Genomic DNA, 23,554 nt, shown 5'->3' with positions numbered 1-23,554 from the left:
CGGGGCATTCCGCAGCGCGGGCCGGTTGTGCGCATGCTCAGTCGCTGCGTCACGTGACGCCTGTCATGGCCGCCACCGCGGCCCGGGTGGGCGTGCAAACAGGCATGTTGCTGCGAGCGACCCGGTGGAGCCGACCGGAGCGCTGTGCAGGGGCCCGGGAGGTGGCGACGCCGGCGGCAGCCCGGGAGTTCCGGGCCACAGGTGCTCAGGGTGCCCGGCAGGGTGCCCGGGGTGGGCGGCGCGAGCCGGCTGCTGCGGGCAGGGTGCGACGCACCCGCTCTCCTGTTTTCCAGGCGCCCGCCCCGCGGGGGAGGAGGAAGCGGCCGGTGGCCCCGAGCAGTCCGGGGACGTGTGAGTGCTGGGGGGAGCCCGCCCCGACCCCCGCCCCTACCTCCACGCCGGCCCTTTCCCCAATTGGGCTTCCGCACCCCCGTGTGTCTCCAGGGTGAACGTGGTGTTGATAGACCGGGCAGGCCAACGGATCCCGGTGAGCGGCAGAGTCGGGGACAATGTGCTTCACCTGGCCCAGCGCCACGGGGTCGACCTGGAAGGTGGGAACCTGGCGCAGAGAATTGGGGGGGGGGGGGGACACGTTTCCAAAGGCTGTGTCTTAACTCACTGCTGCGCCTTCCCACCACACGTGGACCACTTTCCAAATGTCCTCTGGGCCTCTACCCAGCCCAGCTCCTGAACGTCTTCATCCGCCCTTAATTACAAGACATAAAACAACCGCTCTCCCGAGCCGGGGGTTTCCCCCTCCCTCCTTCCTTCTTTACTTCCTACCATACTGTTCCTCCATCAGCCAGGCCCATCCCAGCCTCAGGACTTTTGCTCTTGGGTTTCCTTCTCGCCCTGCATGTCTCAGTGTAAATGACGTTTTAACAATTCCATCCCTCTTAAATTTTTTTTAACTCACTGCTACGGAGCCGTAACAACTCATAGTGAGTCTATAGTGTTCTATAGGAATGCCTTGTGAGTTCCCAAGATTGCAATTCTTTACCGGCCCTCAAGCAAGCCCCATCTTTCTTGCTTGAAGTGGCTGGTGGTTTCAAACTGTAGACCTTTCCATTAGCAGCCCAATACAGACCAAATGTGCCGTTTGGGCTCCTTCCCATCCCCCTTAACTTCACTGCCATCAAGTCAAAGCTGACTCATAGTGACATCCGGTGAGTTTCCTAGACTGTAACTGTTGATGGGAACAGAAAAGCCAGTCTTTCTCCTGTGGAGCTGCTGGGGGTTTTGAACTGCCGACCATGAGGAACACAGCCCAACACATAACCATTATGCCACCAGTTAGCCCAGCTAAAATTCTCATACCCTGAGCAGTGTATCATTTGCATGTTTGCCATTCTTGGGGCACTTGTCACATCTGCTGCTTCATCCACCTCCATGCTAAGCAGCAGATTCGCCACTCATCTGTGGTCAGTCCTGGGATGTAAAGAGGCCTGATGGCCCTGCTGGTTAGGTGTTGGGCCGCTCCCCCGCCCTCCCCAGGGTGAGGGGGAAAGATGAGGCAGTCAGCTCTTGAGAAGTCTCACAGGCTTGGAACCCCCATCCAGGGTTGCTGGGAGTCAGAAGCCGCTGGATGGCAGTGGGTTTGGGTTCTTGTCTGAAAGTTCAAACAAAAACCCCGTGGTGTGGAGTCGATTCCTCGTGATTGCATCGGTGGCCCCAGAACGGACCCACCCCACAGGTTCTCCATGGCTGTGAGCTCTGTGGAGGAAGTCTTGCCATCCTTGCCTCTAAGGAGCACTCTGGCCGCACTTCATCCTCTGACATACTTTGGACATGGTAACCTGGAGGAGCAGTGGAAAAGAGGAAGGCCCGCAACAAGACGGACCCACACAGTGGCTGCAACAAGGGCTCAAACAACAATGGGGAGGATGACGCCGTAGGACCAGTCAGAGCTTCGTTCTGTTGCGCATAAGGTCACTGTATGACTCGATGACCCTAACAACTCATCTCTCTGCAAGAAGACGGCTTTCTCCGGTGGAGCAGCCGGTAGGTTCCAATCTCCAGCCTCGTGGTTAGCAGTCATGCACTCTAAGCCCTGTTCAATCATTGGCTGAAGCACTTGCTAACCAAAAGGTGTTTGGTTCTAACATGCGCAATGGCTCTGCAGAGGAAAGCCCTGGTGATGTGTTCCTGCCAAGACTACGGCTAAGATAGCTCATGGAGGAGTTAAACTCTGATCTGTGGGTGTGTGATCGGCTCCATGTCCCCCAATTTGAACATGTTGTCACTATTGTGTGCTGTTGAGTCAGTTCCAATTCATAGTGACTGTACCGTAGAAACCCACCCCACCCCCATCTGCATCAGCCTCAGAACTGCCCTTATGTTGGAGCCTTGTTGCAGGCACTGTGCTGATCCATCTAGGCAAGGACCTTCCTCTTTGTCCACTGCCCTTCTACTTCACCAAGCAAGATGTCCTGCTCCAGGGATTGGTCTCTCCAGAGCAACTTGTCCAAAGTACATAAGTAGGTGAGACCACCGAGGACCATGCTGGCTGGACTTCTTCCCAGACAGGTCTGTTTGTCCTGGCAGTCCGTGGTACTTTATTAGTATTTGTTGCAGCCATGATAGCAGGTACTATTCTAAACATGCTAACACATACTCACGGATTGGGTTTCCTGGAAACTCTGTGACATGGGGGTGGGGGGCTCTTACTTTCCTATTGTAGATTGGGAAACCGAGCCCCAGGCTAAGTGACCCGGCCGAAGGTTAAGTAAGTGGCAAAACTAGATTCAGACCCCATCCATTTTCATGATTCTGTGCTGCCCTTCTTGGAATTGAGCACCTACTGTGTGCCAGGCACTGTGCTGGGAGACAGCGGTACAAAACGGGCAAGACCCCTGTCAGCTTTCACCAATGCCCAATAACCCACTGCCATCAAGTCAATTCCGAACTCCTGGGAGCTCCGGTGTGGGAGTAAACAGCTTCATCTTTCCCCCTCGGAGCAGTTGGTGCCCTTGAACCTCCATGGTTGCAGACAGCAGCCCACTGCGCCGCCCGCCACAGTCCAGTAATTCCCTGAGTAAGGAACCGCAGGAGCAGCTGGGAAGAGCAGCCTGTAGGAGAAGGCACAGGGTGTGGCCCGCAGTGGGGTGGGCACCTGATCTGAGCACTAAAAGATGTCGGGGTGGAGTCCTATGCTGGAACGCACCCAGGCCCTGAACGGCCTCGTATCGCCGGGAAGGCAGACCCTGGCTGGCAGCCCAGGGTGGGCGGCTAGAAGACAAATTTGACAGACATGCTTAGCTTCAAATGTTGCCTCTTGTCAGCTGTGGGGCCCTGGGAGGACTTAGCTTCTCTGGGCCTCGGTGTCCTCGGCTATAAGATGGGATGGTTTTGTGTCTTATCTCATTGGGTGGCGGGAGGAAGAATTGGTCTCGTGCATGTGGTTAGTAGGCAGCAATCAGCCGTGATCACTTTGTGACCCGTGCCTTGTGAGGAGGAGGCCAACCAGCTGAGAAAGGCGCACCATCTAGTCGATGCCGACTCCTAGTATCCCTTTAAGACAGGGTAAAGTACCCTGTGCGTTTCCAGGATTAACTCTGAGGGGAAAGCCTCTTCTTTCTCCCTCGGAGCGACTGGTGGTTTCGAACTACTGACTTGGTGGTTAACAGCCCAATAATGACTATGCCACCAGGACTCCTTTGGAGGAGAGCCCTGGGTACCACTTGGGAGTTTCAAAGTTCAGACATGTCGTCTCCAGGAAGCCAGGCAGATGAGTCACAAGAGCCCCTGGGGTGACCCTTCCAGGCATTGGGGAAGATGCTGCTGGGTCTGGAGGCTGCCCTTCCAGCTCCGTCCTCATTGCAGGCCGTGTCTGGGCAAGGGAGGAGAGTCGGGAGAGCCCAGCAGGGTCCTCGTCACTTCCGGCCAAGGGCCCTTGAACCTCTGCAGTGTGCCAGGCGCAGTGCTTGGGGCACAGAGGAGTAGGCCTATGCAGAACAGGCAAGCCCAGAGGTCACGATGAGCGGGGGCAGGATGGGGAGTGGAGGAACAGCCCGGTCCCCAAACCCAAGTGAGTCGTGGTGGGCAGAGCAGTCCAGGCCCAGGGAACAGGTTCCAAGGCCGCGTGTTGTCAGTAGGGAGGGGTAGGGGTTTTATCTCTGGAGGGTTGTAAGCCAGGAGAGACATCCCCATTGGGCATTGAGCTCCGTGGGCCCAAGGGCAAATGGGCACCAAGAAAGACAAGGGTTCTGTGGACTGAAGTCCACCCCTGGGCCCCACTGCCGGAGCCACTGGGAGTCTGAACAAGAGAGGCCTGAACCTTTATGGAGATGCCTTCCTCCCAGCAACACGGAGGTCAAGTCCATGCCCCGTCACGTACCCAGCCAGGTCCTCACCTCCTGGGGAGCCCTTGGGAAGCGGGACGCCCCTGCAGTGGCCCAGGAGGGAAGCCTGAGCCACCCCCAGTGACGCCCCCGCCCTCGCTCCCCCCAGGGGCCTGTGAGGCCTCGCTGGCCTGCTCCACCTGCCACGTGTACGTCAGCAAGGACCACCTGGATCTTCTGCCTCCGCCCGACGAGAGGTGAGCTGGTGGGCACCCGGGGGCCCCCCTCTTTGCCTGCCCCATCCCAGCCCCGCTCACGCACCCCGCTCCCCGCAGGGAAGACGACATGCTGGACCTGGCCCCCCTCCTGCAGGAGAACTCCCGGCTGGGCTGCCAGATCCTGCTGACGCGCGAGCTGGAGGGGGCCGAGTTCACCCTGCCCAAGATCACCCGCAACTTCTACGTGGACGGCCACGTCCCCAAGCCCCACTGACACGGGCAGCCGCCCGCACGCGGGCCCGGGGCCCGAGCCTGAGGACGCAGAGCCCGCCGCGCCCGGGGCAGGCCGGGAGCCACCGGAACCGGAACCAGGGGCCACAGCCCCAGTGGAGGAGGCGGGGGAGGGGCCCCCACGGGGGCGTCCCCCCCCAAAACCCCCAGCCAGCGGATGGGATGCGCTGGGGGGTGGGAGTCTCTTGCGGCCCCAATAAAGCTGTTGCGCCGACTTGCAGCATCCGCGTGTCCTTGGGGGGCCGCGGGGCGCCCGGCTGGTCGGATGGACAGACGGACGGACGTCCGCAGGCGCAGCCCGGGAGGCGGCCCGCGTGAGGCTGCGTGGCCAAGTCCCGCCCCCGGGCCGCGGAGGGATCCGATCGATCGCAGGGCTCGAGGGCACCTGTGCCCCGAGGGGCTGTGCGGCGAGCCGGAGGCAGGGGCGCGGCGCGGCCACCAGCGCCCACCACGCAAAGCCACCCCGCCACGCACGCCCTTCCTCCACTCAGATGGGGCTCCTGCCATCGCCAGGCCCCCGAACGCGGGCCCCGCGGGCCACGCCCCTCCAGGTGGGGCTCCGAGGGTGGGAGTGAGGGGAACGAGGGACTGCGCCCCCCCCACCGGGCGCCATGGAGGCCCAGCCGTCCCCAGACTTCTCCCTGCTGCTGCTGCTGCTGCGAGAGCTGCTGGCGCCACCCTGTCTGGGACCCGAGCGGCCCCCCACCCCCCTGTCCAAGCAGGAGCCCGTGCCCCCCGGATGTGGATGCAGGTGCGTGAGAAGCAGCCCCCTCCCCCAGCTCTCCGCCCCTCCCCGCCTCGCCCTCGGTGGTCAAGTGGTCTTGGGGTTACCCAGGGGTCATCGTGTTAGTTACCAGGAGTTTCGAAGGGATCACTTGGGGTCATGTAAATCCGAGGTCATGCAAAGCGCGCCGGCCGCCCCCCTCCGCGCCTCGGCTCTCAGGTACATCCAGCCCCCCCACCCCACCCCACTCTCGGCGCACCCCCTTCCCCGCGTCCCCCAGATCACTCAGGGGTGGTAATGCAATCACACTTCTAACAAAAGCCCAGACGCTGTGACCCTCGGTTCAGCCACCCCGCAGCCTTAGGCTGGGCTGGGAACCCTGGCCATCACCTAGCTGCTCTGGGCCGCGGTCTCTTCTCGGTGACATGGCGCTGCCCTTAGACGACTGGAGCGAGGGCGGGTGGACTGTCATCCCCCGGGGGGAGGCCAGGAACAGGGTCCGGCGCACAGGCGGCCCGCTGAGGAGAGATTCCACACAATCTGAGTCCCAGGGAGGGTGGAAACCTGCCCAGAGCACAGCTCCAAACCTGGTGAGGGCACGGGGTGACCCTGCTGTCCCTGTCCTCAGGTCCCCCTCGCCTGTGCGCCCGGCCTCTGTCTCCACCTTGTGTTTCCTCCAGTCCGGGAGGTCCTGCTGGGAGCCCCTGGCTCTGGGGTCCCTGGCTAGGGACATCCAAAAAATGGCCACCCCAGCCAGCCAGGGGCCGCCCAGGACCCCCCCAGCCCCCTCGGCCCTGCCCAAGAGGAGACCTAGGAAGCAGCCGAAGCCCCTCCGGGGCACAGAGAAGGTGGACCCTGCATTCACGGGGGTGACCCTGAAGTTTCAGATAAAGCCGGACTCCAGCCTACAGATCATACCTAGCTACAGGTAGGGACGGCCTCAGGTGAGGTTTGCTTCGTCAGGTGGTAGTAGCAGACAAGATGGGGAGAGGGGTCAAGCAGGTGCTGGGGCAGGTGTGTCCACTCATCTGACCTGAAACTCCATCCCCTTCTAGAAGGTCGAGAGGAGGCCCAGGGGCGTCTTGCCCAGTCACCCCACGGGAGGCCTCAGGCAGCTTCCTGAGCCCCTTCCAAGCCTGTCTCCTGACGTGGTCTTGACCACGGCTCTCAATCTTATGCCTGACTCAGTGCAACCTCGAGGGGGTCACGTAGAATGGCTTTACATTCTACCTTTCTAAGGCTGTACATCTTTCCAGAGGCAGATTACCCGCCCAGCAGCTGGTGGGTTGGAACCAGCCTCTCAGGGAATAGCAGAGCGCCTCCACCACCAGGGCACTTTGATAAGGATCCTGGGCAGCCCGCTGCCACTGTCTCCCCACTAACTCAGCACCACCCAGTGGGCCGGAGTCGAGCTGCTTCCAAGGCTGTAAATCTTTAGGGACGCGGATGTCTCTTGTGGAGCAGCTGGTGGGTTTGAACTGCTCCCCTCGTGGCCAGCAGTCCAGCGCTTAACTCAACACCGCCAGAGCTCGCCGATCTCATGGGCGTGACACAGATTATATCATATGATTTGGTTGATAAATAACAGCCGTAATAATAAGAGGTATCCGCCCGGGTTTTATGTATAAGAACCCTCTGACGCCCATTTTGCAGGTGAGGAAACTGAGGCACAGAGATTGAGATAACTTGCCTCCGGCCCCACCAGGGAACATTAGGATTTGAACCTGGTGGGCAGGATCAGGCCTCAAAAGAAACAGACAAACTCACGTTCATTGAGGGGAGGCAAACCCATAGTGACCCCGTGGGACAGTGTGACCGCCGGAGGCAGTGTTCTGAGAATGTGACTGTTTACGGGAGTGGAAAGCCCCTCTTTCTCCCACAGAGCGCCTGGTGGTTTCAAACGCCCAACTCGTAACCACTGTGCTTCTTAACAACAATGACTCACTAAGTGAGAGTTTAACAGCAGTTCTGCAGCCTCCTCATGCCGCAGCCCTTTCATACAGTTCCTCACGTGGTGGTGACCCCAAGCATGATTTTTGTTGCTACGTCATCACTGTCATTTCACTACTGTTCTGAATCGGGCGACCCCTGTGAAAAGGTCGTTCGACCTCCCAAGGGGTTGCGACCCACAGGTTGAGAACCAACTGTGTTTCCTGGTCTAGTAGCCTAGACTAAAGACACATCGTTCTTACTGCACTGGAGGCTCCTGGGAGGGAGCACACGGTTTGCCCTCGACCACTAACGTCATGACCAGCGGTTCAGACCCACCAGAGGCACAGTGGAAGCAAGGCCTGGCAGTCAGCCCAGAAAACCCTGGGAAGCCCATCTCTGCCCACACAGGCTCGCCATGAGTCAGCGTCCACACCAGGGCAAAGAGCTTTGGGCTGATGAGAATTGGATGCAACCCCTAGGCTGGAGAGATCTTTGGGAGGAGGGGGTGCTATCCTGGGGCAGAGCAAAGAGCCCCCCAACACTGATTGATGTCTTGTTTCCCCCTCCCCCCACACCTGACCTGCAGCCGACCGGCTCAGGAGCCCCCTCCAGGTCCTGCCTGGGGCCCTGAGGTCATGAGGGGAGGCAGTGAGACTCTGGGTGAGTCCTGGGGTTTGCAATGCTATAAATATTTAGGGGACAGATTCCCTGCCCTTGTCTTCATCCTTCCCCTTTCTAACCAATCCCGCTTCTCCATTTAGACCATCCCGAGGTGTCACAGCACCCGCCACCCCCCACCCCCCCACCGCTGAGTCACCCCGCCCCCAGCTTCCTCCACTGAGAGGCTTTGCCATCTGTCTCCATGCCTGCCTTTTCCTCTGCTGGGGATCCAGGGCTGGCACAGAGCTGAAACCCACCCCTTAAGCTGCCCCCACCTCGGGGCTTCCTGTACCCCCTCACATTTGACCTTTGACCTCTGACCCTGCAGGGGCCAGGCGCTGTGCTTCCTGTAAGACCCAGAGGACCCCGCTCTGGAGAGATGCTGAGGATGGGACCCCTCTCTGCAATGCCTGTGGTATCAGGTCCTCAGATTGGAGGCGGGAGGTCCCCCCTGCCTCCCACCCCCTACTTAGCCAGCATGAGACAGTGGGAAGGGAAAACACCTGCCTCTGGGGGGCAAGTGGCTTGCTTGTGGCGGTTTCTGGGGCCCCGCTGCATCCTGAATGGTAGTTTCTTGTTCCCATCCTCCCCCTCAGGTACAAGAAGTATGGTACCCGGTGCTTCACCTGCTGGTTGGTGCCCAGGAAGAGTGTGCAGCCCAAGAAGCTCTGTGGAAGATGTGGGGTGTCCTTGGGCTCCCACCAAGGCCCACCTCAGGAAGGGTGAGACCTTGCCCACCCGGCCAAGCTTCTGTTTCTGCTTCCCCAGGAGAGGCAGCAAAGGAGCCTGGGTGTCCTGAGGGCCATTTCTAGAAGGGGGAGGGGCCAGGGCCCGGCCACAGTTCTGATCAGCTGGCTTCCTCTCTGCTCCTCCAGACACAAGAATCCTAAATGGAAGATTCTGGCCCCAGGCCCCAGAACCCCTCAGGGAGAAGAAAGGACGGAGGCCTCTGTCCCCGGGGAACATGAAACCCCTCCTCAATCCCTGCTCCAATCATTGTGGGCCGCACCCACGCTCCGGAAATGCTCGAAGTAGCAGTCATGGTCTCTGGAACAATAGTGGCAATAAAGAGTTAAGCATCGTTGAGAGGAAGGACAGTCTGACTTGGGCACCCTGTCTGGGTCCCCCACCTTCCTTTTCTCCAGCCCAGGCACACGGCGCAGGTGTGTGCCCACTGGGGCTCTGCAGGAGGGGCTGAGTAGTCACAGGCAGCTTGACCACAAAGTCGAGTCCAGGGAAACGGCTTGCCCACCAGCCACGTGCACAGACACACACAGACTCGAGACAAGCACTGGCAAAATCACAAGACGGGCACAGGGGAGACTGATAGAGACAGACAATGGAGTCATTCCATGTGCCCACAGAGTGCCCCCCACTGGGCAGGCCAGTCCGGTCCTACCAGACCTTTCTTATGCGCACCAACCCCTGCTGAAGGCAGGCCCTAAAGCAGTGGTGGAGAAAGGCCTGGGGCCCAGACCCCCCCCCCTCAGTCCAAGGATTCCTGACTCGTCCCTCCCTTTCTCCTCAGACCGCCTGATGACTGCCACCACCTCATCACTTGCTGAGGCTCAGCTTCACTGTGGCCTCCTCCAAGAAGTCTTCCTGGACCACGCAGTCCATAGCCCCACCCTCAGTTCCGTTCCATCTCTGTGGCAGCCCCTTTGGGCTCCTCCTTGTCAGGACCCATCCCCATCGCGTCAGTCCCATAGCAGCCCTGTGTACACTTAAAGCTAAACACTGCCCGGCCGGGTGTCACCCTCACAGCTGTTAGGTTTGAGCCCATCTGTGCAGTCGCTATATCCGTCCATCTCCTTGAGGGGGGTTTCTTTGGTGGTGGTGGTCTTTTGGTGTTTGGGTTTTTTTGGCTCTCTCCCAAGTGTGCCGCCCTTCTCCAAGGACTTGTCCCTTCTGATGACAACTCCAAAGTCCGTGTGACGAGGGGGTCTCACCACCCCGGCTTCTGAGGAACTAAATTTTCCAACACAGACTTTCCCGTTCTCCCGGCAGGCCAGGGGACAGTTAACATTCTGCACTCCCCCCAGAAGCCAGGTCTATCCATTTTCCTCCGAGCCTCCTTGTCCGGCTGTCCCATGCATGGGAGGGGATTGAAAAATACCGTGGCTTGGTCTTTGAAGTGACGCCTTCGCTCTCTTTAAAATACCTTAAAAAGATCGGCGGCGGTGGCTGCAGACTTGCCCAATGCCACGCACTGGTGGATTTCCTTCCGGAAAAGACGTGAGATTCTGGGGTCGGTGTGCTCTGGTCCAGGGTTATGGCGTTCACATGCAACACCCCCTCTGGACTCTGACCCTCTGTGAGGTGCAGTCCCACCTCCTCTGTGCCCTTGCCCATCACACCCACCGCTAGGCGTCAGCTCCAACTCATGGTGGCTTTGTAGGCCAGAGCAGAACTGCTCCTTAGGGTTTCCAAGGCTTAGTGGGATAAGCACGAGCCAGCGAACTACAAGGTCAGTGGTTCCATTCCTCCAGGTGCTCAGCCACAGGAAGAACGATGTGGCTGTCGGCTCCGGTAAAGATTTCCAACCTGAGCAACCCTGGAGAACAGCTGGACTCCTCTGTCACCCAGGGGGTTAGGGATCAGTGGAGTTTGGCTCGGGGGACTCTGGAAGCAGACTGCCGCATCTTGCTCTAAGGAGCAGCTGGTGGGTTCCAATCATCAACGTTTTGGTTAGCAGCCAAGCGCATCACCACCCTCCCTGCCACCAGGGCGCCTGTCTGAGCATCACAGGCCTTCCCAGGGGTTGGCATAGAGAAGTCTTTCAGGAATACACATGCAAGTCTTCAAGACTGTTGGCTAACTCTTGGCTGTTTGTATCTGTTCATCTAGCCTGTAGAAGCCCTAGTGGCCCAACGGTTAAGTGCTCAGCTGCTCCACACCTGGGCATGGGCAGATGTTTATGACCACGCTGATTTCCCGAGTGATTCCTCAGGCTTGGCTGGTGGCATCGTGAATCCGCATTGGGCTGCTCACCCAAGGGTCTAGCAATTCGAATCCACCAGCCCACCTCTTGAGGGGAAGACATGGCTCTTGACTCCCCACAAAGAATTAGTCTTGAAAACTCACGGGGCAGTCAGTTCTACCGTGTCCTATGGGGTCAACACAAGTCCGTATTGGACCAATGACAGTCTGTTTCTTGGGTGTGCGCACTGTGGTCCAGCGTGGGAAACCAAGAGATCAGGGTGGGAGGGAGAGAGCGCAGGACACGTGCCTTCAAACCCACCTGCGTCTCTATGCAAGACAGAGAATGTGATTCACTTCCACAGAGATTGAACGGACTGGAAAACCCCTGGGGCAGTCCTGTGTCCCACGGGATCCCCGTGAGTTGGAGTCCACTCGATGGCAGTACGTTTGGTGTGGGTTGATTCAACATTGATGGAGCCACTCCTGTCACCAGGGCTTCCGCGGAGAGCCTCTGCAGTGCATGGAACCAAGATCCCCCACTGTAGTGGGGCTGATGCCATAGGCTGGCGACAGAGCGGTTCCACTGCACGTCTACTGGCATTCCGTGTAGTGGTCCACGTTACAGAAAGCAACAAAGCCCGCCAGGAGATACAGGTTTGGCAGGCAGGGCTACCTCAGCCTGGGGGTGGGGTGGGGTGTGGGAATCATTAAGGCCCTCGGAGGAAGTGACCTCTGTGGGTAAAGACCTCATGGGCAGCCCTGAATGGACACTGCATGGACAATGGCCAGAGGCTGGCCAGATTTGGTCACAGTTCAAGGAATGGGGAGGATGCCAGGGGCGGTGCTGGAGTAAATAAAACACGGGATGTGTGAGGCGTAGAGGCTGCAGACCGAACCTCACCCAGCCTCACTGCCTTCTGGACCAGGCCCCAGTGGTGCCTCTGGCAACCTGTGTCTTGTTAAGTTGGGGTTTAAGTGAAGGGATGAGAGCTGGCCGGTCCAGCTTCCTCGGCAGGCCTTTTTGTTCCTGTTTTTGAGGGAGGAAGCAAGCTGGGGGAGGGGACCCAGCTGCTGTCTCCTTATGCTTTTGAGAGGTATTAGAAGAATGGGGGTGTGCAGCAGAGTTAAGATGGGCCAAGTACAGAGACTGGTTAGGTAAACCGAGCCACAATAGCTGGGCGCAGGATGGAGGTATTGAGCGTGGGTCTTGGGTGCAGACCTGAATAAAAAGGACATCTCAGGGTGCCCACCCAGCCCTGCAGCCACTGCCAACATCTACCATCGTGGTAAGCAATTTGGGCCCCACCCATCCTGGCAAGGTGGCCTCAGTTCTGTCCATAGGGGCTCTGTGGAGAAGCCCCTCCCTGAGCCCTCCCCCCACCGCCAGGATTGAGTCCCATCAGGCAGGCGCTAATGAGCATGAACAAGAACGGAAGGAAGAGATAAGGGCCCATGAGGCAGAGGAAGGAGTTAGCCCCCACCCTTGTTCATAGGTCTCTGAGAGCAGGAAACGGGCACTAGAGGTCAAGCAGCAGGTTCCAAGTCACACCAGGAAAGTCCGGCCCTTAAAAATAGAGGTGGGGGAGAGGGACCAGACTTCAACCCGAAGCATGGAACCAGTAGAGAGGTCTGAGGGGCTGGCCCCAGTCCCACCTATGTGGACAGCCGCCCCTTCCCCCAGAGGAATTCACTTCAGAGGACGGCACTGAAGCTACAGCACAGGGAGAAGGACATGTCTGATCAGAGCACACGGGAGCAAACATAGGGGGAGGAAGAGAGAGTGGAGCACATCGTGGCCCACCAAGCCTTGAGGATGATATCCCTGCTCAGAGCAGCCAGTGCACAGAGAAGACCATATGGTTGGCCCACTATGAGACACGACATCCCTCACTGACCCATAGCCCTACAGGGGACAACACTGAAGACACAGCGTGGGAATTGCACCCAATCTGACTTCCACCACACCGAGGCAAAACACAAAGGGTGTGCAACAGAAAAGCAAGGGGAGCAGAGCAAGGAAATCCTGACAGAATACCAAAAATAGACTTTGGGGACAGAATGTGGCACCCCATCAGACTCAACTGAAAACACTCCTAAAGGTCAACAGACTTTGAACTGTTTACAGGGTAGGGTTTTTTGCCATTGGTTTTTTGTTGTTTTATACTGTCTTGTTTTTTGTGCGTATTATTGTCTCTGTGTTGGGATAAACAATCTGGAAGAGAAAACAACGGGACCCACGGTTCCAGGGGGACAGGGGAGAAGAGGGAAGGAAGTGGTGTTAACAAACCCAGGACAAGGGAACAAGTGATCCAAAATCGGTGGCAAGGAGGGTGTGAGGCCTGGTAGGGCTTGATCAAGGACGTGTAACAGGAATTACTGAAACCCAAATGAAGGCTGAGCATGATAGTGGGACAAGAGGAAAGTAAAAGGAAATAGAGGAAAGAACTAGGAGGCAAAGGGCATTTATAGAGGACCAAATACAGGCCTGTATATGTAAATATATTTATATATGAGGATGGGGAACTAGATCTATGTGCATATATTTATAGGTTTAGTATTAAGGTAGCAGATGGACATTGGGCCTCCACTCAAGTGCTCCCTCAATGCAAGAATACTTTGATCTATTAAACTGACATTCCATGATGCTCACCTTCCCAACAAGATTGCTGAAGACAAAGCGGGTCCATAAGCAAATGTGAAGAAAGCTGATGGTGCTCAGCTCCCCAAAGAGATAGCGTCTGGGGTCTTAAAGGCTTGAAGATTAACAAGCGGCCATCTAGCTGAGAAGCAACAAAGCCCACATGGAAGAAGCACACCAGCCTGTGTGATCACAAGGTGTTGATGGAATCAGGTATCAGACATCAGAGAACAAAAAATCACATCACTGTGAATGAGGGGGAGTGCAGAGTGAGAACCCAAAGCCCATCTGTAGACAACTGGACATCCCCTTACAGAAGAGTTGCGGAGAGGAGACTAGCCAGTCAAGGTGCAGTGTAGCAAAGATGAAACATATAACTTTCCTCTTGTTCCTAAATGCTTCCTCCCCCCCCACCCTCCATTATCATGATCCCAATTCTACCTTATAAATCTGGATAGACCATAGGATGTACACTGTTACAGATAGGAACTGGAAACAGGGACTGCAGGTCAGATGACACTGGTGATACCATGAGGGTGGGAAGGTGAGGTAGAAAGGGGGAACCAAGAAGACCTGATGCCAAGGGCTTAAGTGGAGAGCAAATGTTTTGAAAATGATGTGGGCAATGAATGTACAGATGTGATTTACACAATTGATGTATGTATGGATTGTCATGAGAGTTGTATGAGCCCCTAATAAAACCTTTAAAAAAGAAAGGGGGAACCAATTACAAGGATCTACATATAATCCTCTCCCTAAAAAAAATAAATAAATAACCCTCTCCCTGGAGGACAGACAACAGAAAAGTGGATGAAGGTAGACGTTGGACTGTGTAAGACATGACAGTCATAATTTATAAATTATCAAGGGTTCATGAGGGAGGGGGTGCGGTGAGGAAGGGGGGAAATGAGCTGATACCAAGGGCTCGAGTAGAAAGTAAATGTGTTGAGAAAGATGAGGGCAACAAATGTACCAATGTGCTTGACAGAATGGATGGATGGATTGTGCTAAGAGTTGTATGAGCCCCCAGTAACATAATTTTAAAAACCTGCAGGATCGAGATTTGAACAGTGGGCTGGTTTTCACAGGGCAGACACAGAAGCAGGGGTCCTTTATAAAAACTTTATTGGGGGGAGGGGGTTTAGAAAATAGGAGTGTGTCCCCCTAGAGTTCGAATAAATAAATAAATAAATGAGTAAACAAATAGAGCAACAGACAAGCCCCTCTGTCTGTCTGGGAGGCGCGGCGTCCCCGGGCCTGCGGGGAGAGGGGCTGGGCTCAAGCCTCAGTCAGCTGGATGGCGAAGACCTCGCCCCCCGCCGGCGCCTCGGCGGAGCCCGTCCCCTCGGGTCCACCTTCTGCGCCTGGGGCTCCGCCCGCGCCGTTGAGGCACACGGCCTCCCCGGAGCTCTCGGCCTCTTGCACGTTGTACTCGCCCTTCTTGCAGGCCGTGGACTGCACGTAGAAGGCCAGGCCGGCCCCGGCGGCCAGCAGCGCTGCGCCCCCCGCCGCGCCCCCCACGGCGATCCACAGCCACGGACCTGCGGGGAGAGAGCTAGTTGGGGCTCCCCATCTTCCCTGTGCCCTGCTTCCATAGTGGGGGTCCAAGTGTCCATCACACAGACCGGCCCGCCCCCAAAGCCCTGGAGGGCACTTCCAAGCTCCACCCAGCCCGGGCGCACCGACTTCCACCTGGGCTCACTCAGGTCTTGGGGTGAGGGCTGCAAAGGAGGCAGAGGCGTAACCCGACACTCCAAGCCCAGGTCACGCCCCCTGCAGATTCTCCGCCCCCCGGCCAGCCGCCACTCACCCGCCACGCGCACTGTGATGCGCCGCGCGTGGCGCCCGTGGGCGTTGGTGGCCTCGCACTCGTACTCGCCGCCGTGGCTGCCCAGGGCGCCCGCCACGCTCAGCGTGCTATTGTTGCTGGACAGACCGATGTTGGAGGCCCCCGGGGGCGCGCGCCAGCTGATCTGGGCTGGGGGCCACGCCTCGGCGCGGCAGGTCAGCGTGAAGTTCCCGCCAGGCCGCACTCCTCCGGAGGGCGAGGCTGCCAACTCAGCCACCACCGGGCGGTCTGCAGAGAACAGGGCGCTGGAAAGAGGCTCAGCTGCAGGCCAAGCATCCTTCCTCCGCCCACTGCCAGCCGGCTGGAACCCCTCCCCCCTCGGGTGGGGGCGGGGCGAGGAGCCTCTTTCCCCAATAAACTGGCTGGATCCGGACTGTAGTGGGGACTAGAATTCCCACCGACCGGAAGGAAGATGCTTTTCCACCGAATGGGAGATAGGGACCCGCGTCCATATCCTAGCCCGGGATTTAAGGGGAACAGGCTCTTTTGCTTACGTTGGACCCAGTCCTATAGGGTCGCTGACTTGGAATCAACTGGAAGGCAGTGGGTTTGGTTGGGGGGTCCCTGTTCCCTGGAGGTTTTTTATCATCCACGGTTTAGGTGGTGAATCCTTGCCCAGAGAAAAGCCCAGCGGAGATGCCCCATGCACCCCTTGGGGTCCTTCACCACGGAGATTCACTTTTCTGGGGCTTCTGGCCCGCCCGCTGGCACTGCCGCCCATACTCACATTCCACGCCCACAGTGACAGTCCGGGCGTCCGTGCCGTGCGCGTTGGTGGCCACGCAGAGGTAGGTGCCCGCGTCTTTTCGGGACACGCGCTGTCCCTCCGGCCGGGGCCGGGACCTGCCCTCCTTGGAGCACCGCACCAGTGGGGACGGGCGGCCCCGGGAAACACAGTCAAGCGCGACCACCTGGGCCCCTTCCAACCACGTCTGGTTACTCGGGCAGGTGGATTCGTCCATCTCCGGTGGCGCTGCAAAGTAGCAGGGGATGGGTGGTGCTGGTCGAGTCCGGACGCCCCTCCACCCTCTCTCTACCCGCCGCCCTCCTGGGCTCCGCTCACACTCAGCGCTCACGACGACCGTCTTGACCACTGAGCCGTGCGGGTTAGTGGCGTTGCAGATGTAGATGCCCGGTGCCAGGGCACTGGGGGTCCCGGGGGCTCTTGGAGTGGGCGCGGGGGATACCAGCGGCAGCATCAGTCCCTCGCTGGTGCCCCCGGAGCCGACGCACTCCAGACTTGGCTCTGGCTTCCCATCGACCTCACAGGAAAACGGCTGCCCAGACCCTTCCACCCATGTCCAATTGCTGGGGCAGCTCAGCTCCTCAAATCTGGGGCCATCTGGGGGTCAGCGGTGACACAGGGGCAGCAAGTCAGGCCCGGGGTTGTCCTGACAAAGCCCGTCGCGCCCCGTCGCGCCCCCACTCACATTCCACCGTGATAGTCACTGTTTTGGTCGCTGAACCTCGCACGTTGGCGGCTTCACAGCGGTAAGTGCCTGCGTGCTCCCGGGCCACGCGCAGCAGGCCCTCAAAGACCTCTTCCTTCTCATCGGCGCGCACACACATCACAGTGGGCGGCGGGATCCCATGGGCCACACAGCTTAGCGAGGCCTCTGCTCCCTCCAGCCACGTAATGCGTTCTGGGCAGCCCACGACATCCAACGATGGTGCGTCTGCGGGGCGGGAACAGTCCGTATTGGGGGTTGGGAACTGGCATGATGTCCTTAGACCTTTTTCCTTCCCAAGGCCTCAGAGAAGGGAGGGGGCAGGTTGTGTTTCGTAGAGGGACACTAAGCCAAAGGGAGGCTGCACCATCAAACCATGTCCCACAAAGCGCCCACTGGACCCATCCGTGCCTTCTCCAGGGTCTGTCTGTCTCCAACCATCCGCCTAAATCTATGACCCAGATCCCTATGGGCACACCCTAGACCTGAGAACAAGGCTGGCATGCACCAGGCGCACGCCCACTCACACTCCACCATCAACCTCACGTCCTTGACCGCCTCGCCCTGGGCATTGGCCGCTGTGCAGCGGTAGGTGCCGGCGAGTGCTCGAGAGACCGGACCTAGCCGGCCGAGCGCCAGCACCGCCCCGCTGTCCCGCCGGGCGCAGTGCACCGAGGGCGCGGGGTTTCCGCGGGCCTCGCAGCGCAACGTCTGCTCCAGGCCTTCCAGCCACGTCCAGCTCCTGGGACAGTCCGAATCGTCCAACCGGGGTGCATCTGCGAGCAGAAGGGGAAACAGCTAGGCGTGAACCCTGAAGAAAGTCCCCGCCTCCATGCTACCGCTCGGAACTCGGCAGGTCCTGGGAAATGTGTTCGGGTGGGCGGGGCGGGGGCGGAGCCGAGAGGGTAAAGCTCATCTCACAGAGGACTCGGAGCTCTGCGCTCCCGTTCTTGCTCAAGGTCTCCCCGTCCACCTCGAGGGTGGCCTCGCAGAAGAAGGTGCGCTTGTCATCATTCTCGGTGGCGTTTAGCTGGAGCTGGGCAGGATGCCCCGGGGTCACGGCTTGAATTCCATCCAGTGTGACCAAGGCTCGGGTCCCAGCTGTGCAGGTAACCGTCACCGTCGTCCCCTCGGGAGCTAATTGCTCGCTCAGGGTTAGGAGGGGCGCCTGGAAAACTGGGGACCAGACAGAAGCATGGAATCCACCGACCACGCCCCTCCTACCCTTCAATGCCAACCCCCTGACGTCAAAATCCTGGTAGCGCAGCAACCAAATCCACGGCAGCCAACTCGAAGCGCATAGGCTCCGCCCCCATATGCCCCGCCCCTTCTAGGCTCTGGGCCCGCGTCTGCTCCGCAATTCTCCTATGGAGGGCCGCCCCTTATCCTCACGCCCCGCCTTCGCGTTCCCCTGATCCCGCCCCCGAACCGTAGAGGTTCCCGCCCCTCCCTCTCCCCACCCTCTTACGGTAGACGGTCACGTTCTCCCGGGTCTCGCGGCTTTCGCCTCCCAAGATCACGTTGCAGACCAGCTGCCTGGTGCCCTCTTCCTCTGCTTTCGCTGTAACTGTGGCAGTGGCCGTGAGCGCGTCCCCGTCGCGCGTGACTTCAGGATGCAGGGTCTTGTCTCCCAGAGCCAGGTAGACCTGGGCCTCCGAGGCTGGGAAAAGTCTGTCGAAGGCGCAGCTCACTGGCTCTTCCAAGCCCACTTCCAAGAGCCGGGGAGCGGACAGGCGCGGGGGCTCGGGAGACAGGACTGGGGTGGGGGCGGGGAACAGGAGAGTTTGAACTTTACATGTAATTGGGCACAGGATGAGCGCTAAGCGTTTGCATGCACTATTACTTAACCATCACAATCATCCTGCAGGCAGAGACAAATAACTTTCAGCTATTGAAGTCAAGATTAGAATTTAAGTCTCGTCTGTGTGACCCCACTGGGTTTCCCCCTCCCTACACCCACTCACCAAAGATCCGGAGCTGTCTAGGGGCCGAGCTGTTTTCAAACAGTCCCAGCCCGTGTGGCCGCAGGTCCAGCTCCGCGCGGCAAGAGAAATTGGCCTCGTGGTCTTCCCTCCGCGCCAGCACCGTGGCAGCGAGCACCGCGCCCCGCGCTCGGGGCGGTTCCCCTGTGAAACTCCGGCGGATCAGCTCCTGGGAGCCCCGCAGCAGGGTCAGCGTGAGGCTCCCACGGGGTCCCGCACCCGGAACCCTGCAGCTCAGGGTGAAGTTCTCGCCCGCGGGCTGCCACGGGGGCAGCGGCACCAGCTCTACGCGATCCGGTCGCTCTGCAGAGGAACATGCCTTGGATTTAGCGGCCCAAGGTGAGGGGGGGGTGAACCAAGTGGGGCGGAGACCTGGAGGGAGGACCTTGGTGGCGGGGTGGGGGTGGGAGAGAGTGGTACCCAGGAGAAGGAGCCTGGAAGGAGGGAGCAGAGGCTGAACGTGGTGGAGGACTCACGGAAGGTACGGATGAGCCCACGCGCCTGCAAAGTGCGCCGCGCGCATCGGAAGAAGCAGACAGGCTGGGTCTCAGGCTCGCGGATGTCCACTAGCTGCCGTGCCAGCCAACGCAAACCCCTCTGGGTCCCATTCCGGCGCAGCGAGGTCTCCAAGCCACCGCGCTCCGGCCGTGGGCAGTTGGTGCTGCAATTCAGCCACAGCGACCCCCCGCGCTCCACAAGCGCCACGCGGGGCTGCAGGTCAGCCCAGAAGGGCTCCTGCGCGACCGCTGCGCGAGGAAATACAGGACTCAGCCTGGGGGAGCTCCTCTCCGAAATCTGAGCGCCCCTACCGGAATCAGGGATCCCAGGCAAAGGCGCAGAGGCCAAAGTCAGGACTGAGCCGAGAAGTCCCGCGTCCAGCCCAGACCTCAGATTCGGAGACCCCCTTCAGGGTCCGAACCTCCAGGTTGCCTCTGGGACATGGGGACGGAAAGCGCTGGTCTCCAGGGCTCGTAAAGCGGTGGCTAATGGGGGAGGGGAAGAGGGTCGTTGGCACACAGCAACACTCTGGGGGGCGGAGGGAGGGAGAACCCACCGGGTGGGGGGAAGGGGAAAGAATGGGTTCTCAAGAACCCTGGCACATCGCGAGGGGGGGGTGCGGAGACTAAGGTTGGGGCGAGGGCAAAGGAGAACTGAAGCCCAGTCAAGGATAACAGCGGCCCCCAAATCCTGATGAAGAACATGGGAAGAAGGCTCAGGGCTCGACAGGTGCAAGGGACAGCGGGATAGGATAGTCCAAGGGTCCCATTGCCAGGACTGGTGGGGGGGCCGCGGGGATAGCGCCTCTGAGTCACCATAGTAGGACAGCTTGGGTCGTTGTAGACGGCAAGTGAGGAGGATGACAGCCTGTGGACCACGGTGCCTAGCACAGCCCCAAGGAGGTACCCTCGGGAAGGGGCAGGAGAGACCTGGGGGCCTCCAGATTCGAGCTTGGGTGAGGTGAGGAAGAGCATTCGGGATCTCTGGGGGCGGAGAGAGGCAGCACAGAGACTTGGGCACTCGGGGAGCGGGGTCTCAGGTGAGTGCTGGGAGGAGGGATGGGGAGATGGAAGACCTCAGGAAGAAGTGTGGGAGCGAAGAGCAGGCGGAGCCGGGAGTGGCACGCGGCCGCTTCTCAGGTCCGGGAACTCCGCCCTCCGCCCTGTACACAGACACACACACACATACACACCCCCGGGTCGGGATCAGCTCTTACCTGAGAGACGGAGGAGGCTCAGGGCAGCCCAAAGGCCGAGAAGCGCCTGGCGCAGCCCTGGCCAGGGCCCTGGCATCGCCGCCACTGGGGAAGCGCAGGAGGCAAGCGCAGCGCGAGCAAGGAGCTAGGCTAGAGGACGGCGCGGCGCGGCGGGTGGGGTGTGGGGGAGGCAGAGTTGCGCTCGGGGATTGGCTTAACGTTGGTAACTTGGTTTCCAAGGAGGGGGCGGCAGCAGAGGCGGCGGGGGGCGGGAGGGTGAGCGTGCGCCAGGCTTCGGGCCTTGGTGACGGCGAGCCGGCAGAAGCGAGCGACCTCCCGGGTCTACACGGAGGCTCGCGGGAGCGCCGGGAGCCCTCCGGGGGCGGCTGCGCGCTCCCGCGTCATCCCCCGCGGAGATCGGCGACGCTGAGTTGCCCCTTTTCCAAACCCTACCCAGGCTCTACCTTAGATGCTATGCTAATGAGCTGGTCTCCAAGCTCCGCCCCTATGTTTAGTCCCTCCCACCAGCGCCCCTTAGGTGGAGACTGATTTGGGTGCTAGGAGAGGTCCAGGAGGCATAGAATGAGGAGGGGAGAGTTCTAGGTGAGGGCGCGGGGCTGTCCCCTTCACCGATCCTTCCATGGGAAGCTGAGGGTTACAGCCACCTCCTTTAGTCCCTCTCACGCTAGACCCTGCACGCGACAGAGGGGGAGGGGACAAGAGTGCCAGCGAGCCGATGGGGACACGTGTGCATGCGCGCAGCAGCTTCTCGGGCGTCTAAATTAGGGTCGGCTCGGCTCCGGGTCTGTATTTACCCAGCGTGCAGCAGGCACGTGTCTCCGCGGCGTGTGTGAGCATCAGCAGCCCAGGAGGCGCCCCAGGCGGGGGGCTTTGGATCAAGCGGGCTCTGCCCAGCACCCAGAGCAGTCCCGATCTGGGGTCCACAGGAGCCCGAGCGAGCAATTGTAATGATTTTAAACACCGCATCTGAACCCCTAGCCTGGACACCCCCACCCCATGTGCCCACTGTAGCCCAAGGACTCTGAGACACGGGTCTGTAAGCCCCCCATGCAGAACATCTGATGATCGCTTCTCTGGGCTGAAGCCTCTTCGCTGTATCTCTCAATTTGTCCTTGTGACCCCCTACCCATTTGGGTCTCACCTGAACTCTGTGTGTGTTGGGGGGGGAAGGGGGTGGCGGGCCACACCTTTCTGGCTCTACCTTTGTCCTCCAGGAAAGCCCGGGATCTAAAGTGGAGGGGGGAGAGGGAAAGAAGCCACACCACCAATTGCAGCTGAGGCTGGCAAACAGGAAAAGCCAGGCCTCGAACCAGAGCTCTGAGTAATACAGAGAATTTGGAAGAAGTCATGGTGGCCGAGTCAGAGTAGTGGATGCTTCCTCAGAGGGGGTGCACGCGTGGGGGACAACAGCGTTTATTGATCAGGATAGGGTTCCCAAAAAGGCTTTCCAGATTCCCCCTACCCCCTCTTTGGCTCATCTACAGTGGACCACTCCCCGGGCACTACATCTGGGCCCGCATTGCCAGGTACTTGTGCAGGTAGGTGGCTCCCACGATGAGTAGGATCCCCAGAAGGGCTGCGATGGACGCTAAGGACAAGGCTGTGGACTTGGTGTTCCAAGCTGAGGGTGGGGAAGCAGAAATCAGAAACAGAACACTTGGAAGTCCAGGGTACGGCGCACACAAGGATCAGGAGGTGATCCTCTGGGGCCAGGAGGTTCCCCGTTCCCCACCCTCTCTCCAAAGCCACAGGGCTACAGAGGTGCCTCACCAAGGGCGCTCAGCGTGATGGGCGCCGAGCTGCTGCGGACCACCAAGCCACTGAGATTAAGGCGAGCGTGGCAAGTTATGGACTGCCAGAGGTGGCGGACCCCTGGGGACAACTCATAGGTCAGCGTCACATTGGCCAGATTCGGGCCCGTGAAGTCCTTCAGGTTCTCAGAGTAGATGACTCGGCCACCTTGCCGCAGCATCACCACCAGGAAGCCCACAGGAAACACGTGTGTCACGTGGCAGCGTAGCATGTACTTGCTGCCCACTGACACAGGAGGCTCCAGGATCACACTCTTGGGTCGCTCTAAGACAAGAGGAATGCATAACCAGACCTGCCGGAGTCCCCTAGTGCCACCATCCACCCAACCTCCCTTCATCCCCCACCCCCCTAAAGCAGTCCCCGTTGGGCGCCCTTAACCCTCACTGTAGGCGGTGACTCTGGCCGTGGCCCAACGAGTTTCCCCTTCACAGGTGATGAAGCAACGCACGGCTGAGCTCCAGGCCCTCACATCCAGCAGCTGGTAGGCCATCCAGCCGGGCCCGCGGAGTGTCTTGCCCTGCCGCAGCCGGGTGATGAGTCCGGAGCCCTCTGGCAGGGGGCAGCTGCTGCTGCAGTTGAGCCACACGGAGTCCCCAGGTGGCACGGCCACCACCTCGGGACTTAAACGCACCCAGAACTGTGCTGAGGTCCCTGAGGGCAAGGCAGGGCTGCCCTCGGGGCCTTTCGTCCAGGCCGCCCGGCGCCCCAGTGCACTCCCACCTCCCAAGTATGCCGCTGTCAGCAAAAGCAACAGCGAGAGGGCGAGCAGAGACCTCATGGCAGAGAGCCCAAACTGAGGGGCCACAGGCCAGGGAACCACTGCTGGCCCTCAAGATAAGAGAGTCACCAGGCCCGCCTCTCTGCCCCACCCAGAGCAGCAGAGGCCCCCTGGAGGGCCTGGGAACCCTGCAGCCAGCCAATACTGGCCTCCCTCAGCTCAAACATGGATTTCAGAACCCCCATTGCGGACCAAAAGCCAATGGCTCTTCCGGAGCCTGTCTTCTATGAAGGTGGTCAAGAGACTGAGAACTGGAGCGGAGCCCCAGGGCTGGGCCTTGGCTGGAGGCCCTCTCTCAGTGGAAGA

General features: G+C 59.6%; 4 protein-coding genes across 5 annotated transcripts; 2 read left to right on the top strand and 2 right to left on the bottom strand.

Moving 5' to 3' along the window:
• The first annotated feature begins 25 nt into the window (after window positions 1-25).
• FDX2 (ferredoxin 2) lies at window positions 26-5,200 on the top strand. 2 transcript variants are annotated; one of them, XM_075546867.1, is made up of 5 exons: window positions 26-201; window positions 294-351; window positions 445-487; window positions 4,450-4,537; window positions 4,653-5,200. In XM_075546867.1, exons 1-5 carry the CDS (start codon window positions 66-68, stop codon window positions 5,105-5,107), a joined length of 780 nt encoding a protein of 259 aa, XP_075402982.1. In that variant the 5' UTR covers window positions 26-65; the 3' UTR covers window positions 5,108-5,200. The 2 variants fall into 2 exon arrangements, with proteins under 2 accessions (XP_075402982.1, XP_075402990.1); XM_075546875.1 differs by having other exon boundaries at window positions 37-201; window positions 445-551; window positions 4,616-5,003.
• A 168-nt stretch (window positions 5,201-5,368) lies between these two features.
• ZGLP1 (zinc finger GATA like protein 1) lies at window positions 5,369-9,176 on the top strand. The gene is made up of 6 exons (XM_075544219.1): window positions 5,369-5,807; window positions 5,872-6,441; window positions 8,032-8,105; window positions 8,434-8,527; window positions 8,702-8,827; window positions 8,981-9,176. Exons 1-6 carry the CDS (start codon window positions 5,401-5,403, stop codon window positions 9,138-9,140), a joined length of 1,431 nt encoding a protein of 476 aa, XP_075400334.1. The 5' UTR covers window positions 5,369-5,400; the 3' UTR covers window positions 9,141-9,176.
• Window positions 9,177-14,776: 5,600 nt separating this feature from the next.
• Window positions 14,777-20,734, bottom strand: ICAM5 (intercellular adhesion molecule 5). Its single transcript, XM_075546769.1, has 11 exons — window positions 20,659-20,734; window positions 19,421-19,690; window positions 18,927-19,247; window positions 18,431-18,718; window positions 17,884-18,138; window positions 17,490-17,738; window positions 16,945-17,190; window positions 16,578-16,856; window positions 16,242-16,487; window positions 15,476-15,742; window positions 14,777-15,206 (listed from the first exon to the last, which is right to left on the bottom strand). The coding sequence occupies exons 1-11, from the start codon at window positions 20,732-20,734 to the stop codon at window positions 14,944-14,946; spliced, it is 2,760 nt and encodes a 919-aa protein (XP_075402884.1). The 3' UTR covers window positions 14,777-14,943.
• A 1,349-nt stretch (window positions 20,735-22,083) lies between these two features.
• Window positions 22,084-23,419, bottom strand: ICAM4 (intercellular adhesion molecule 4 (Landsteiner-Wiener blood group)). Its single transcript, XM_075546756.1, has 3 exons — window positions 22,855-23,419; window positions 22,429-22,734; window positions 22,084-22,279 (listed from the first exon to the last, which is right to left on the bottom strand). Exons 1-3 carry the CDS (start codon window positions 23,246-23,248, stop codon window positions 22,161-22,163), a joined length of 819 nt encoding a protein of 272 aa, XP_075402871.1. The 5' UTR covers window positions 23,249-23,419; the 3' UTR covers window positions 22,084-22,160.
• Window positions 23,420-23,554: the final 135 nt, after the last annotated feature.

Source organism: Tenrec ecaudatus, chromosome 1 (genome assembly GCF_050624435.1).
Source record: "Tenrec ecaudatus isolate mTenEca1 chromosome 1, mTenEca1.hap1, whole genome shotgun sequence".
Taxonomy (NCBI): Eukaryota; Metazoa; Chordata; class Mammalia; order Afrosoricida; family Tenrecidae; genus Tenrec; species Tenrec ecaudatus.
Note: the sequence above shows the minus strand (reverse complement) of the source record. Positions and strands in the feature narration are given on the sequence as shown.

Bases quoted from the DNA above. Each gene is read 5' to 3' on its own strand.
- FDX2 (XM_075546867.1), top strand. From the start codon at position 66: ATGGCCGCCACCGCGGCCCGGGTGGGCGTGCAAACAGGCATGTTGCTG. The intron at 202-293 runs GTGCTCAGGGTG...CCTGTTTTCCAG, and splicing joins CCGGGAGTTCCGGGCCACAG to GCGCCCGCCCCGCGGGGGAG. The intron at 488-4,449 runs GTGAGCGGCAGA...CGCTCCCCCCAG, and splicing joins GGGCAGGCCAACGGATCCCG to GGGCCTGTGAGGCCTCGCTG.
- ZGLP1 (XM_075544219.1), top strand. From the start codon at position 5,401: ATGGAGGCCCAGCCGTCCCCAGACTTCTCCCTGCTGCTGCTGCTGCTG. The intron at 6,442-8,031 runs GTAGGGACGGCC...CCTGACCTGCAG, and splicing joins CAGATCATACCTAGCTACAG to CCGACCGGCTCAGGAGCCCC. The intron at 8,828-8,980 runs GTGAGACCTTGC...CTGCTCCTCCAG, and splicing joins CAAGGCCCACCTCAGGAAGG to ACACAAGAATCCTAAATGGA.
- ICAM5 (XM_075546769.1), bottom strand. From the start codon at position 20,734: ATGCCAGGGCCCTGGCCAGGGCTGCGCCAGGCGCTTCTCGGCCTTTGG. The intron at 17,739-17,883 runs GTGAGATGAGCT...TTCTGCTCGCAG, and splicing joins CGCAGAGCTCCGAGTCCTCT to ATGCACCCCGGTTGGACGAT. The intron at 15,207-15,475 runs GTGAGTGGCGGC...CTCTCCCCGCAG, and splicing joins CATCACAGTGCGCGTGGCGG to GTCCGTGGCTGTGGATCGCC.
- ICAM4 (XM_075546756.1), bottom strand. From the start codon at position 23,248: ATGAGGTCTCTGCTCGCCCTCTCGCTGTTGCTTTTGCTGACAGCGGCA. The intron at 22,735-22,854 runs GTGAGGGTTAAG...CTCTTGTCTTAG, and splicing joins GGCCAGAGTCACCGCCTACA to AGCGACCCAAGAGTGTGATC. The intron at 22,280-22,428 runs GTGAGGCACCTC...CCCCACCCTCAG, and splicing joins CATCACGCTGAGCGCCCTTG to CTTGGAACACCAAGTCCACA.